The sequence below is a fragment of the Protopterus annectens genome, chromosome 14.part0, assembly GCF_019279795.1.
Source record: "Protopterus annectens isolate FY-2018-M chromosome 14.part0, PAN1.0, whole genome shotgun sequence".
Lineage (NCBI taxonomy): Eukaryota > Metazoa > Chordata > Ceratodontiformes > Protopteridae > Protopterus > Protopterus annectens.
Window position 1 is genome coordinate 672,961,443 of NC_056748.1, and position 16,968 is coordinate 672,978,410.

At 34.6% G+C, this 16,968-nt stretch overlaps 1 protein-coding gene across 1 annotated transcript in view; it reads left to right on the forward strand.

Annotated features, from left to right (window-relative positions):
• PRKG1 (protein kinase cGMP-dependent 1) overlaps positions 1-16,968 on the forward strand; it is a 3,380,995-nt gene that overhangs the window by 2,773,308 nt on the left and 590,719 nt on the right. The window contains exon 9 of the mRNA XM_044056419.1: positions 13,286-13,360. Within this exon, the coding sequence (XP_043912354.1) occupies positions 13,286-13,360 (75 nt within the window). The remainder of the gene's footprint in view (positions 1-13,285; positions 13,361-16,968) is intronic.

Consider the following 16,968-nt stretch of genomic DNA (forward strand, 5'->3'; position numbering starts at 1 on the left):
GGAAAGCCCTCATCATTTCAGTCTACCCACATATTTTATGGCCTAGGATATTGCTTCTAGAAAAATAATTAAATAATATTGCACATATATGACAGGGGGATTCATAGACATGGTCTGCTATGCAGATAAGACACATAGCAGGTACAGTGTATGCATCTGTGTATACATGCATGCATGTCTGTTTTTAGCTAAGCAAATGACACGTGTGCACAGTATTGCAGGCTGTGTCTTGCATTAGTATAGCATGCATGACAGATACAATGCATATTCTCATTGCACATGTAGCCTGTGTACACTTCAAAAAGAACCTTCTAAGGATGGCTATCAGCAAGAGTAGATGTTTTATATATAATCATGAGAATTGTTGACATCTATACAAAGTACTGGGAGATGAAATCAGTGAGATATAGATGTTCCACATGCAGACATTACAGATACATGTCATAAAGCATAACAGCATAAAATAGAATAAACATATAACAAATACTGGCAATGTGTATGAGTGAGAGTGTGTTGGTGTGTGCCGGTGTGGGCGTGTGTGTATATGCATGTGCCAGTTTGAAAGGTGACTACAAATCTGCAAAGGGTGGGAAGCTGTTTGCATGGAATGCCAGTAGTGATGTGGTTACGTGTGATTACTTCCTAAAAATCAGTGCAATCTATAAGGGTCCACAGTGTATTTTATATATATATATATATATATATATATATATATATATATATATATATATATATATATGCGTACGTGTGCCATTATATAAAATTGTGCCATTATATAAAATTATAAACTAGGTCTGTGTCACAGCATCATGCTAGGTGATTGTATCAGAAGTCAACTTAGCTAAACTTGTATTAAGTGAATTGTGATATTTTTTATAATGGGCCAAATGTCCATATGTTGTATGTTCCATAGGCAAATTGGGGTACTGGAACCTGATTCATATCCAGGGCTTATATTTCACAAAATCTGTCAAATATTTTTTCTGCACATTTTTTTTCACTACTGGCCCTGTTATGTACATTGCATGTTTATCAATCTCACCTTTCAGTTCTAATAATCCAATTGCTTAAAAATAACAGAGAGACCTTGTTTATTAGTTCATCTCTAACTGTGTGTATCATATTTAAATGTAACAGATTTTTTACATTTTTATACATGCACATTGTATTGTAATGCATGCATATGAAAAAGGAAATCTATGACCTGCTGAAGATTTTCTGTTGTTTTTATAAAGAAAGTAGGCTAAACTATAGCACATGAACATGACAGAAAGAGCATGTTAGAATTAAAAAAAAATTTTGCTATGACTGGCATATGATATAGGTCTGGCTACAAACCTGCTCTGTCTGTATAATTTTATATTTTGCTTGTTAGATGGACAATTTATGAGCATATTCACGGTTTCAAAATGCTATCTGGAACAGTTTGTTCTATAAGTCTTCCCACATTTTATAATTTTCTACTTGTAGTCTTTATAATGTTTCCTAATTCTGTGTTGCAAGATTATTGCAAAGACATGTAACTCTTACCAATCCAGAAATGGATGTGTGACATTTCTAAATGTTTCCCAGTACATACATCAAAAGAGACTGAAAATAAAAGTAAAAGAGATGTAAGGTCACATCAAATTGCTGCAAAGGGGCTGTTACATAAAAGAAGTTCAGAGATAAAGTGCTCTGACTTTTGTGTAAATTTATGTTTAATGAATGCACAAAACTGTATGCATGTTTTAAGAGCTTTGTCATGCTGAAAAGGGATTACTCTTGTTTGATCTGTCATGCCAGAAATCTGTTTATCATCATAAAGATTAAAGACTTCAGCATGCGACATATATCATGCGCTGACAGAGTCCTTCGCTACTGTACGTAGCCCTACATTATTGTCTGTATGATAGTTTAGTTTTCATTATTAATTCATTGTGAATTATAAATGTTTAGGTTTTATTAACCCTTATTATTATTTTATCATTTTTTAAACAAATACATGTTATGCCTCATTTCTAGGAAGGCTAAAAAATGTATCTCTTAATATATTAAGAACTGAAAAGTGTTAAAATTTAAATGTTTTCCTTACCATCTCTGGAAATATTTTCTATATTTCTTCAAATAATATAATTATACTGTGGCAGATGGGTCTCTTTTTAATGTTAAAAAATTGATATATGATATGTAACAGTTATTAGAAGAAGCATTTATATGTTATGTAAATATTTAATATGTATATATCATTATATATATATATATATATATATATATATATATACACACATATATATGTGTGTGTGTGTGTATACAGACACACATAATTTTTTTAGTGTTTACAGCTCAGATGTCTGATCATGATATTTGAGTTAATAACACAAAATGTTGGCAACATTTCAACTGATTGTGTGCTGCACATGCATATGTCAGATAGCACACATACATTTCTGTTATGTACTATATGTCACTCTCGTATATTTTAATGTTCCAAAGCCTGCCAAGGAGTGGTGATCCAGTTATATCTTATGATGGTTCCTGATGAAAATGCCCATACATACAAACCTCCCACAACTTTCAAATATTCTGTCTCAGACCCTGATGCATGAAACTGCAGTCAAAAATCAATGAAAGTACATTGACCCAAAATTATTGTTTAAGAAGCTACTTTCCCCTGCACACCGTCAGATACTTAATAAAATCAGTACCAGGGTTATTATTACTCAGAGAAAAAGCAAATATATGTTAGCTGTACAACAATATCAAGTATTTATTTTACCATTAAAAAAAAACACTTTCAAAATGTAGTGTTCAAATTATTATGAATCAGGCAGTTGTTTTGTAGCCCATAATGTCAAAAATCACACACACACACACACACACACACACACACACACACACACACACACACACACACACACACACACACACACATCTCAATAAAAGCATCAACATCTAATCTACCTTTCAGATTCATTTTCAGTTGAGAGAGTAGTTTGACAGAACTCAATGGCCATCTGAAGACAGAAAAACTTAAAGGCCAAACAAAAACAATGCAGCATAATCATTGCTTGGCAAAATTAAAACCTCATCAATGGATTAGTGGCAAAACTACCTCACTGTGTGTGCTTATAATTCTTATAAAATTGTCATCAGTGTCGAATTGGATTCATTTCATCCTTAATTGTAAAATGACCGAGTTGATTATCAGTGCATTTAAATGTATTGAATTATTCAGCACTGGGAGGTAGGCCAGCTGAGGTCGGATTATCTCAACAAGCAGCTGAGATTATGTATGTACCTACTCTAAAACATTCACACAAGTGATTGACAGTGGCATAATCATGCAACATTTTCCTGCAGAAGTTATACTTGAGCCAAAAGTCTTGTGCATGCTAACTTGATGGAGACAGCACTAGTAGGATACTGAATTAAATGTAGACAATATCAGTTAGTTGAACTTTGACTGTCATTTTGTTTCCAGACTGTGTTAGGTATAATCACAAGAAATCAATAAGCAAATTCAGTTGTGCTGAAGAAGTATTAAGCACTTATTTGAATATGCATAATGTTGTATTTGCAATTTTAGGGTTAGTTGGCTAAAACACTCCTTGTAAGATGCTGCTAAATTTGGTAACTGCATCACTTTCATTTTCTGTTCCTGTATGTCCTCAGAATAAACATCTAAAGTTCACTGCAAATGTTTGTTTTATTATTCTAGATTTTAATAGCAGTGCCAAGAATCATTAAAGTTAATATTAATGATTCTGTAGTAAATTCCTTGATAGAAGGTTTGACAAAACTTTGAGTCCTTATACTTAGGTAATAGATGGCAGAATTATATGTTGGACAGCTATGTACTAGGTAGGTTTTTAGTGTAGCCAAACTGTTTGTAGGTTCAATTTTTCATTATTGCTTACAGCACTGCAAATTATTTTCCCTTCCCTAGTCCACATTTAATTTTAACTTTTTAAAATAAAATTCTTTATAAAGTTGTAATTTTCTTTTAACCAGTGCATGTCCAAATGATGTCTTCTTGGCATGACTTTACAGATAGCATGGGGAAGGAGTCACAGGTTTTAATAAATAATCCACTGAGCATGGACTGTGTACAAATTATCCTCAGCGTGCTGTCACCAAGAGATCATTTCATTTTTTTGTGTTTAATAACATGTTCACAAAGTGTTTTATTAAAGAACGTAGTAGAAAGTAATAATGGTGAAAAGGCACCATGGCACGGTATGTTTCGGACTGTTCAGAGGCATGAGAAGGTAGACAGGGTATATAATGAGATGAATCAGGTACATTATGCATTTTGGCACGTTGTGTTTATCAAGACATTCCTCCTTCATTCTTAGAAAGCCCCCTATTAAAATATCAAGTAGTAGGAAGAAGTGCCTCGCCCCATGGCACTGTTGTATAAAGGTCGTGAAATAGCTTACTTTTGGTCCTATACTGAGCTGGTTCTAAATTTATCCAGCATACCATCTCTGATACTGCATCTGGTGTCTGGGATACTATATCCCTGCAAAACTGTTTATGCATGTAGCCTTTGTAATCTGTTTCGTAGAACAGATATGTACCTGCAGGGACAGCTGTCCACATTTTTGTACACTGTAGCTGCACCTATGCTTTGGATCTATGTGACAGAGTGAGACCTATAGACTCATTTTTATACATACACATACACACACACACACATATATATATATATATATATATATATATATATATATATATATTTTTTTTTTTTAAACTGAGCATTTATATGAGAAGTCACTCTGCTTATATATGATTATATGGTTAGTATCACATGGCATATTTCCATACATAAGAATCAGCTTTGAGAGTTAGTCAAATGCCAAGTTTACTGTACCTTAGTGTGAACAATATAACACAGTCCTGTGGAATACACTGATATTGTTTTGCCGAGGCCCTTTATGTCAGTGTTGTAAATACACAGGGTGCCATTTTGGTACTGCACATCAAAATCACTAGAAAAAAACAGGTAAATGATTGACATGTTTTAATGCAAAGCATGCAGTGTTATGCACTTTTATGAATAGCAGTTATAGACAACTACAAATATGAACAGAAGTGGTACTGCTGGAAAAAATGACCTAGGTGTAATAATGGCTTCAAGAAAGAATCAGATTGGGCAGTATAAAACTGCAGTATGCACCTGGTAGTATCATCTATGATGGGGACTTGAAGATTTTGGAAGTCACCATAAAGAGTCTGTTATAGGTACTTGCATGCTTGTAGCTTGCAACATGCTCACTGCCAGTTGAGAGAAACAGCAAGTGCTCTAACCTCCACTAACCATTCTGCATCTGTGTAGCTTTCATATCATCCAACTATATAAAACTGTATAGACCAGCAAGAGGCCTAACCCTAAACTCTCACACAGTTCTCAGCCCAGTCCTTTCTCCTTTTCCCTAAAAACTCCATTCCCTCTCCCTAAACCTAAGACTCCCTTCTTACTACCTAACTGTAACCCCCCTCCTTTTCCCTCCCCACTGATGCAAACATACCTCACACAAACTGGAATAATGTGTTCAGGTAAGGTGTGACAGCTGCGTTCCCAAACTCTTATCCATATTTAGGTATGGCTACAGGATGCTCAAGTCCCTGGCTTCAAGACAGTTTTTTCAAGCAGTTAGGACTCAAGTGCTTGTAGTAGATCCCACCCTAATCCATTGTCAGTAACTGGTAAAGGCATGCTTTGACTATTTTTGTTAGTTTTGGAAAGAGTGTATGAAAAAATTCTTCCTACTCTTTGAAGAACTATAGAATAGGATGACCAAAAAAAGTGGTAAAGGGTAGTGGTTCTTTTGTAAGACATAAGGAAATGAGCATGCCTTAGAGACTGGATAAGTGAAACTAGAATGATGTGTCATGATTCCGCAATATACTAGGGGGGGGTAACAGGATGTGTAGAACAGAAAGAAATACAACATGAAAACAATGCAGAATTGGCAACAAGAAGGAATATATTCAGGACATAATATGGTGTTCTACTTCTAGTAAAAACCTTTTAAGAGAAAGTATTATTAGATGTCGCCCTAGTTAGACTGCAGAGTGACATGCCTTTCCATTCAGAGCAGTATTCCCTTCAGTAATGAAGGCTTTTCTTGCAATTGTTGTTTAGATTTGGAGGATTTTGAGTTTTTTCATGTTCAGGCTGTCTGTATACATCCATGACATGAATAATTAACTTTACCAGTTCACTGCAGACATGTCTGTTTTATGTGAAATTTATTTTTAAACACAAATTTTTGTCCATAAATTACCTAACTAATTAACAAAAATATACTTCATAAAATAATAATAAAAATACATTCATAACTACATAGACATACTGTGAGTCTAGAAACAAAATGGAGGCTCACGTTAATAAAAAGTGGCTGTTTAACACCACAAATCTTGGAATTCTAAGTAAAGTCCCTAATTTACCATCTGCTGAACCAATAAATCAGGAACTTGCTTTCTATTTTTTTCCTCTGAGTAGACAAACTCTTTTAAATAATACAATAGTCAAATAACATCTCATTATCTAAGTAATACAGGTGATTGCCTAACTAAATTGATGTAAGAACTTTGCAAGTGCCAGTCCCTTTACCCCATTTTAAAGGCATTGTCTAAATTTTCCATATGCACTATACTTCAAAAGGCATATTCCACATTTTTTCATAAATGACATTTTGCGAAAGGTACACACAAACCCCCAACATAATTTTTAGTAAGTGTCAGTATGAGTCTTCCATCTGTACAAAATCCCCTCTTGTGACTCTGAACTATAATCTGTGCCAAAAACATTTATGGACTCCTCTAGTGCAATTATTTCTCATATCTCCAACATATTTAAATAAAGTAATTCATTGAAAATAAGAGCCGAGTCAGAATAGTAAAACATATCAACTAAAAGAATATTAAAAGGCACTAAGTACTCAAAGCAACATCAATATGCAGAATTCTGAACACTGTTTTTGGTAAGATATAATTATTTCTAACCTTGCAGACACTGTGCAGTATATTACATGCCAGAAAATCTTAGCATTAACCCAGACTTCCAAGTCTAACCCTAAATGCAGCCATTACCTACACATAGACCTAACCTTTATTACATGCTAAATTCCATCTCTAACCTTAAAGTCACCATGTTATACAAAAGTTGTAGGAATGATTTTTTCTTTATCTATCAATTTTCTGAAAGTAACATTGAGCAAAATGACATTTCTTTCAAATGTACTGTTTATACAAATCATATATAACTACAATATGTTGTATTGTTCATATAAAAGTGATAAATATTAGGCTCATAATACAGCAAGCACACATATATATGATTTGATATATTTCTGGAAAACAGTGAGAGGCTTTATTTGCTAGACACAGCTGTTTTATACCTGATTGTCTAAGCATTCACAATGGAAGGAACAGTACGAAACCTCAAGTACACATTTCATAGAATGCCAAGAAGAACAAATGAATACCTGAATACTGAGGCCTACAAATGGGATACGAGACTCGTGGTCATTATAATACCTCTTATTCAGCTCTCAGTACATGCAATCAAAGGGAAATAAAAGGAACTGAATTGAGGTTAGTGACCACTGAGTTTCAACATATAATGTATGATGGTCATTGTGGTACAACAAGGTATTTTTTTCTTTCAATTTCCTTGGTCAACTTGAAGATGAAAAAATGCTTTCAATTTACAAATATTATTGCAGTAATACACTCCTTTAGGTAAAGTTATATAAAATTGAAAATAACCTAGTACATTTTTCAATTTCTTGTAATTCAAGTCAGAATCAGCTTTCATGAAGGACTCGGAAGGTCAGAAATAAATTCACTAAAAGAATACAAAATAAAGTTGATCTAATTCCAGTCAAAGACACTTGAAGAAGATATGGAACAAAACACAGCAAAGATGATGCAGTTTTATTAAATTAAGCTAGAAAGTGAGGGGTCATGCACAGAAACTCTCCATGGTGATTTGCTCTGGGAATAAGAAATGCTCACAGCATGCAGGAATCCAATGCACAGCCATTTCCTCACTCATATTAGGCCTTTCATATTATTAGACAAACTTACTGTTGAAGATTCCTTTTAGAGGAAGCCTTAGCAGGGAATTTGGTTCTACTTGAAGAACTGCTTGCAAATACAGCAATCTAATGGATGAGCTAATGCTAGTAAAGTGTGTATCTTACCCCAAAAATGTGAACAGCTCCTGATTTCCACTGCTGAATGTTTCATATAACTGATAGCCTTTGTAAATATATGCTGTTGGAGGACAAAGTGGGCAGTGTGTCATAAGCTTACAGTTTTGCATACATTAATCCACTGTGTTACTGAAGCCTCAGTCATTTCAATCATCTCTTAGAAAAATAATTTAGTTACTTCATGAATGACTGTGTGGTTTTGGTATTTTTATCTTTCCTTCTTTGACTTTAAGGACCTACTTTGTCCTTTTTATTTTTAAACTCAGTACTGTTACAACATAGCACTTACTGTGTTTCTGCCATTTGACACAACCTCACCCATTTCCCACTTCTTAATAAATCCACTATGACAGTTATTTGCTTATTATCGATTCCATATTCCTTATCATTATCCACAGATCTTGATAGGTCTTGTGGCATCACCTGTAATCATTTTTATTTTGATTTATTGATCATTTTTCTCTCAAAATGTGGTGGTTTCCCATTTACTTTTAGGGAAGTGGTTACCATGCAGGTACATTCAGCAAAGATATCAGGTTGGGGGGTATGTTACCATGTGTGTGTGGATATGTGTAAATGCATATCTTTAGGGGCATGGATGACATTGGATGAATGGGCATGTGTGTGTGTGTGTGTGTGTGTGTGTGTGTGTGTGTCTGTATATAAAGGGATGCCTTTGCCAATATGATGCATAGACCACCAAAGAAAACACTATAGCCACTAGGTCTGACAACACGAGTATCAGAAAAGTGCAGTTCAGAGAAATACTAATGAGATTATAATGAAGCCTTTTACACTGCAGCTATAACTGTTTCTTATTTGCATTTTGCCACCATCATATACATTTTTCAATTTACACGAGTGTTGAAGATATTTTTTATTCATAGAGTTGATTACCAACAAAGTAGCAATGCTGACTATAACTTTTAACTTCATAATTACAAAAAACATTAAAACTTATCCATGATAAAAAAATCCAAAATAGCCAAATTATATTTCTTTAGAATAAAGAACTTAGATTAGCATGTAACTGAATTTGACAGATACCACATCTGTATATGTGGAGGTACAATCCCTACTGTGTTTTTCATGTAGGTAGGCACCCAATGTACATATTATGTCCCTTAATTAGACCAAGTTTGAAGCCAAGCTTCGGAGAAGAATGAAACCACACTCCTTTAAAACAATACATACAGTTGTGCTAGAATGACAATTCTAATTAAGAGTCTTTGCATGTAATTGTAAAATGCAATTTAGACCCTACAAACTCACTGAATTATTTTGCATGCTAAAAAAAAAAACTCACTGAATTATTTTGCATGCTAAAAAAAAAAAAAAAAAAAAAAAAGAGAATGAGCAGTTCACTTCTAATGAGTAGACCATTAAAACACAAATTGTTTTAAGTATGATAATTGTGATGTTGCATATCTTTATTAGATTCATGTCCTGAAAATAAATAGTATAGGAAGTTTAGACAAAGTACATGGCAGAACAATTGTGATACAAGGAGGAATGGAATAACGGAGTTAGCCCATTCAAAATATGCTTTTCTATATGTTTTGTTCACCTTAAGCATCAAACAGTATGTTTTGTCTAGTAAAAGGTCCAGATTATTTAGACTTAACAAAATACAAGGAAAGTGATTCTCTCATTTTTTTATTTTGTTTTATTTTATTTTATTTTCTGGTGATTCTGTATGTGTTTGAAGTAGTTAAGGCATGATCATTGTTACTGATAGTTTATTCTGTTTCAAGATGGGTGCTGTTTATAACTGTACTACTTTATAATTACATAAGGAAATGTGGTCCATTTTGCAAAACAAATCCAAAAGGGCCAAATTATAATTTTGTAGAGTAAACAGTTCAGATGAGCATGTGAGTGAATTTGACACATAACATATCTATAATTTTTCTTTCACGTATGCTATATGTGGTTTATTGCATCCAACATACATAATACTAACACCAGAGTCAAGCTCTGGAGAAAAAAGAAAACCCACTTCTTCAAAACACTACATGCACTAGTTCTAAAATGACAAATTCAGTTGAGTCATTTCATGTAGTTGGCTCAGTGGACTGTGATTTGGTCCCCACATACTCAATTGAACTATTTACCTGTTAAAAAAAGAAAAGAGAAATTAATGAGCAATTCTGTAGTAATAAGCAGACCAATGAAAACTTGGGATGAACATCAGTTATTGTATGTTGTAAACCCTTATCTTATTCATGTCTGGAGATAAATGTTACAGGAAACTTAGCCAAAATACAAGAAAGAATAATCACTATAGTAACTAAACACCGTTACAGTATAAAAGGATCACTAGAAGTGTGTTTTGTGGGTACATTTCATTCTCAAGCAATATCTTTCTTCCTCATGCATTTAATACAAAATAGTTAAAAAAGCAGGACTTCTACCAGAATGTTCATCCTGCTTAAAAGCCTCCTATGCAGAAGGTAGCTGTCATAGTTTCTGAGACTTGTTAGTCATGATTCTTTAACTTACTGAATTAAATGTGTTCCAGATTTCTGCCTGAATACATAAATATCAAGCCATACAAGCCTCGCCTTATTTACATTGCCTAGTATACATCTAGACTTTTTTAGTGCTTAACTTAAAGAGACACTCACGTCAATTGTTGTCAGAGTTATTGTGTCTTCCTCTAATATCACATGGATGTTGCTTTGCACTAAGAAACCCTTCATCACTTTTATTTTTTTTTCAACTTTTTTCACAAACACTGATTGTAAAATTCCTACTAAAACTTACATTGTTTCAAAAAAGGAATTTGACTCACCTTTCTAGGCTAGACAGTGAATATTATTTCATTTTTTTTTAATTACAGCCGATGAATGTCTATCTTATGACCATGTCTTGATGTAGCATGTGAAATGTAACAAAAAGCTAAATTGAGACTCTTTTTTCAATAAGTAGAACCTTTATATAAAGAATATGAATTTCTTATTCTAATTCAGTGTATAAACAAAGAGGAAACATTTTCATGTTTGTCATTTGAGGAGTTGTTTTAATTCATGTAACTCATGTAACTACAGAATTAAGAAGAATAGTATAAACTACTTGCAGCAGGCAGTTTTCATAACAGCACTTTGAAGTGACAACTTACAGACACTGTTGAATGAACAATTCTATGCTGACAGCTTTCTCTCCTACAAAGACTGAAGAGGAAGTCTCGCCTAGAATTTTTAAGGGCTACAGATTTAAAAACTTAAAAATACCCTGTGTGTTTACCTATTTTGTATTTAAAGAAAAATGTATATAGACTATGTAAGGATTTTACAAACTTATAGTATACATATAAAAATAATTTAGTTAGAAGGAGCTCTTATTCTGTTTTGACAGGTTAATAATAAAAAGCCAGAACCTCTTAATTATATCACTGCTACTCAAATGAAAAAAAGAAATAAACCTATCAAATAAGAAGTCAGGCATGATTCATGTGATAGAAACCCAAACTGTATTCTGAAAAATAAAAGCGAGAGAGAGACACTAATTAAAATAAATTATATCAAACTGCTAGGCCCCATGTTCACCATTTTGGGGTATAAAAAAATCTAAATACAATGAGACACATTTTAATGCACATAATATCAAGACATGGTAAAAATATATGCATGCACTTATGTATGTATGTATATGTATATATATATATATATATATATATATATATATATATATATTTTTTTTTTTTTTTTTTTGCCTACCTCATTGCTTACCTTTCAGCTGACCATATGCTGCTGTCTTACCTATTGCTCCTAATTTAGTGTTCAAGGTCCAACCCTCTGACTCTGAAAATACTTGGGCTGTAGGAGTTTTGTGATAGAGACATGTCGTATCCAGCAGTGCAGTCATGCTGCCAGGTATGTATGTGGAGTTTGGGATGCTCCAACTGGATGGGGCTCCTGACATCATGCACGTCACTGCACATTACATCAGTCAGCTCCAGTCCTATCCTTCAATTCCAGTTTTAACGTTAGTTTGCCTTGTACTCACATCACATCTTATTCACTATGAGAGAGGGGAGCCAGATCTCATTCCTACCCCATCTCATCTTTCCTAGCTCCTCTACTGATCGAGTCACTAAGCGATCTCAGTTCATCTGGATCACACATTCCTCTACGCTATGAAGCCAAGATTGAGATATTGAGTTATACATCAAAAATGTGATCTGTGTTTGGAAACTCCATCTATCTCATGTAATTTAATGTCTTATTGCTTGAAACAGAACACATTTCCAGTCTAATATGTCTCAGTTTCTTGAGATAAGTATACTCACATAATGTACGCCTAGAAATAATCCAGATCCCATTGTATAAAACAGCTGGCATGTCAAAGCTAAGGAACTAAACAAAATGTAGATATGTTGTGCAGAGAAGCAGGCGTCTATCCATACTAATGAACAAAACCACAGCCAAAATCTAAATTAGAAGTAACCTTCATGCTGAGGATATTTATGTCATGAAATATTAGAAAAAATTATTACATAATGGAAGTTTGTATAGCATCTGTTAAGTTTTCAGGGAATTAGCTAATTATTATTCACTGTACATTATTTATCTAATCCTGCCAGGCTGGTTATCTTTAATTTTGACTTCTCATTTCCACCCCTCACATCTTCTGTTAATAACCTGAACACTTAATGACCTGCATAAACTACGATAAAAATGAACTAAATAAAATAAATATGATACAGTATTTTTAAGGGTTTTAATTATGTGGGACATGGAACATGCTAGGAGTATTGAGTCAGATCGTAGTGATGGGGACAGAAGAAGACCTAGTACTGACTGATGGGAAGCAGGAGACTGGAGTGTGGTGGCATTATTTTGTAGTTAACACTGGATATTGTGTGCTCCTTCCTGAAAATTGTACATGCAGTCAAATGCTCATTTATACTTGTGTTTACTTCTTTTTTTTAGTTAAAGAGTTAAACAGTGGCAGTATTTCGTCATAATAGCAAACCATTATACATTTAATAGTCACAGAGGATGCACAATGTTGCTAATATAGGCATGTTACAATTAGCAACATTTTATCTAAATTGTATTATCTTTATCTTGCAGTTCATTCAAGCACTTAATTGGTGGACTGGAGGATGTATCCAACAAGGCCTATGAAGATGCAGAAGCGAAAGCAAAGTAAGTTGCTGACTGGCTACTACATGAAATGTATGTTAATGAGAAATAATCTTGTTGGATTTGTTTGTAAATTGTCATTTTCTTACAAGCATTTCTAACAATGTAGCTACTGAAAAAAAAAGGCTGCAAGTGCTGCACCTGTTTTGCATTTATTGCAACAATGTAGAATATGAAGAAATATTGATGGTGTCTAAACTACTGTTATTAGGTTTATGTGATTATTCATGTGTGAAATATATTCTACAGACAGCATTTCAGTACTTGTTCTCACACAAACCATTAGTCATAACCATCTAATTGTGTCAATGAATAACATATTAGGTACCACTTTTCTGTTTCTTTTGATTAACAGTATATATTACTCAAGGTTTTAAGAATTGCTTGAAACATATTTTCTGTAGTAATACTCAATTCATTAGTTATAGAAACTTTTGAGTGGAGATTTATTATTTGTAGGGTTTGAAAGAAAAAGAATCAATGACACAGGAAATGTATTTACATTGGGTCTATATTACGTTGCTGAAATGTTATTCTGGCAAACACCTATTCATCGACCTGTAATCAATGAAAATCGCTTCAGTGATTCACTGGATTAACTATAGACAATGAAATAGTTGCCCGAAGCACAATGGACAACTACAGAATTTTGCCCTTTTCTCTACTGTAGTGTGATCTCAGAGTTGATATAAATAAGTGGGGAGTGGAGGGTGAAGCCCCAACAATTGGATGAGGTTGAGTCAACTACAATTTGGTCCATTGTGCTTCAGGCAACTATTTTGTTGCCTTTAGTAAATTTAGTGAATTGCTGACACAGTTTTCACTGATTAGTGTTCACTGAATAGGTGTTCACCGGAATAACATTTCAGCAAAATAATATAGACCCATTTACAACATGTACATACTTGATTGGGTTTACCTTATCAGTTAATTGGATGTAGTAGAATTTTTACTTAGTAGCATCCATTAAAATTACACCTCTCAAAATGTCTACACTGTCATACCACCAGTAAAGCAGTGAACTAGTCTGTTATAGTTCATACAAATGAAGTAACAATGTTATCACAAAGCATTATTGTTTGACTCATTTTCTGTTAGTTAACACACTGACAAAGGCAAGCGACATTAAACAATATGGATTACCATGAAGAAAATCAAAACAGATCTTATGGAAAGTATACATTCTAGTAATGATAAATCTAAACATGCCAGAAGTATAATGCCATGACAAACTGTGAGGAAAATGTCAATATAGATGTGTTATGATAAGTAAAATCTCTATAATACGAATACATACAGTAAAGCTGTAAGTAGTCTACAAACAGTGCCAATTTTATAAATGACTGGAACATAAAAATAACTGAAATTTATTGGAGGGTATTTGAAAATGTGTGGCAGTATTAATAGTGATTAGGTGAGATAAAACTAGATAAGGCCAATTAAATGCTGAAAAGTTAATAGAAAGTCTTAATTATCTTGCCTTCATAATCTTTTAGTTCCTTCTTCCTACCTTTTGCGAGTCAGAAGTATTGAACCTGCAAGCATTTCTCTCCATTTAGAGCCACACTTGTACCTTGTTGAACATCTATGCCTAGCTGTCTCAGGTCTTCTCATCTTATCTTTTGCATTTTATGACTCCATATCCTCAGCTCTTCTTTTCCCTCTTTCTGTCTCTCTTCCAAATCTATTTTTCCAAATTACCCTCTGAACATACAACTCAACTACCATGATCTGTTCTCCTTGATTTTCTCCACCTTGGTTTGTACTTTGATGACCTTAATTTCATCATCTGCCATACAATGGACATCTTATGGCCCATCTCCAGGATTTCATATTCACCTCCGCAGTATTCCTGAATTGCTCTCTCTTCACTGTTCAGATTTCTGTGACGTAGCAGCACTGGTACACAGTTGTTTTGTATCCCTTACATTTCAATTTCTTTGGCGTTCTTCTGTCGTACACTACTCTTGATACTCTGTACCATTTCGCTACAACACCTCCATTTCTAGTTTTGATCTCCTTATTCAAACTTCCCTTCTCCATAACCACAGATTTGGATACTTGAAGTCTCTTCCACTGTGATCCATTCTTTATCGGTTTTGAGTTTCTTTGGATTTTCCGTATTTGTTGCCATGACCACTGTCTTGTCCGCACTCAGTTCCATCTCATGTACCTTCAGATTTGCCTTTCAGTTTCCATTCATTTGCTGAAGTTTCTGTTCAATCTGCATTGTTTGCATCACCTTCTTTGTATATTTGTCCCCTGGCTGTCTGAGCTGTTTGCTGATGTATTCTATCACCATTATGAATGGTAGTGGGCTCAGAGCTGAGCTCTGATTTCCTCCCACTCCCACTGTGGGACCCTTTGAGTCTGCTATCTTGCATGTGGTGCATAATAACAAAGTTAATATCGATGAAGGTATAGTAAAATGCAGTCTTATTTTCTTTGTAGTCAATAGCAAATTAAACAGACACATTTTATATAAAGCAATCAAGGCAATGATTCTTGTCTGATGTTCATTGTGTTACCCTGCTGCAGTCATCACACTTTGGTTATCCTGTCATCAGGCGGTCCCGCAGTCAGCCGGATTTCCAAAGTCTTGGTCCGACGTCTGTTGCTGTCGCCTGATCCCTGACATCAGTGCGCCAAGGGTACATATATTGCAACCAATGCCATTTTCTTCAGTTTTTCTTGCTGCTTGGTGCCCGAAGCAGAAGCAGTTCGCAAGTGCCGGTTGGCCAACTCCTGAGATTTTCGAATTCGAGTTTCAGACCGAAGTCTTCTATAAAGCTAAGTACTTTCCTTGCCTCAGACCGATGTCAGAAAAAGTTAACAATTGTATTTCTTGTCGGAAGCAAATACCTCATAAGGATTAAGTGAAAGTTAGCAACAGAAACTTGGCTTTGGTATGGACAAAATTTAATTAGTCAGAAGGTTCATGAATTCTCCCTAGATGAAAATCTCACAGTGACAGAAATTATTTTGTGTCTTATATATTCATAGGTTCATACTAGGCTATCTGCCCTAGGGCATTTATAAGCCTAGCCAGAGTGTGTTTGGCTTTCGCCACCCATTTTAAATTAATTTTGCTATGCCCTTTTTCGAGGTTAGTATACTGTGCCTCTGTCTAACAGTGACACAGAAGTGATACCCAGAGTAAACCAATGATCCCCCATCCACTTATCAAGATTCCTCTTGAAGAGAGTCAATGAGGGACTCTGCCTAACCTGGACTGGGATTTTATTCCAGAGTGAAGGGAGCCTCTGGGTTATGAATCTGTCCCTCCAGCATGTCCTATTTATTTCAGTGCTGAGGTTCAAGTCTCTCGAGCACGTAGCTCAATGGAATTTGGATTTTCTGAGGTGCAGCATGTCCATTAATTCCGGATTGGACATGGCTTTATACGTCAGGCACAGACCACCTCTGAGCAGGCGGTATGCCACTGAGTAGAGCTGGAGTTTCTTTAACCAGGCAGCATATGGCATCTGTTTGAGCCCTTTGATCCTCTTGGTGAGGTAGTTTTGGGGTCTTTCCAGTTGCTGCAGGTGTCTGGTAAGGTGCATCCCAAAAGGGGCATTGTACTCAATTATAGGCCTGATGAGGGATGAGTA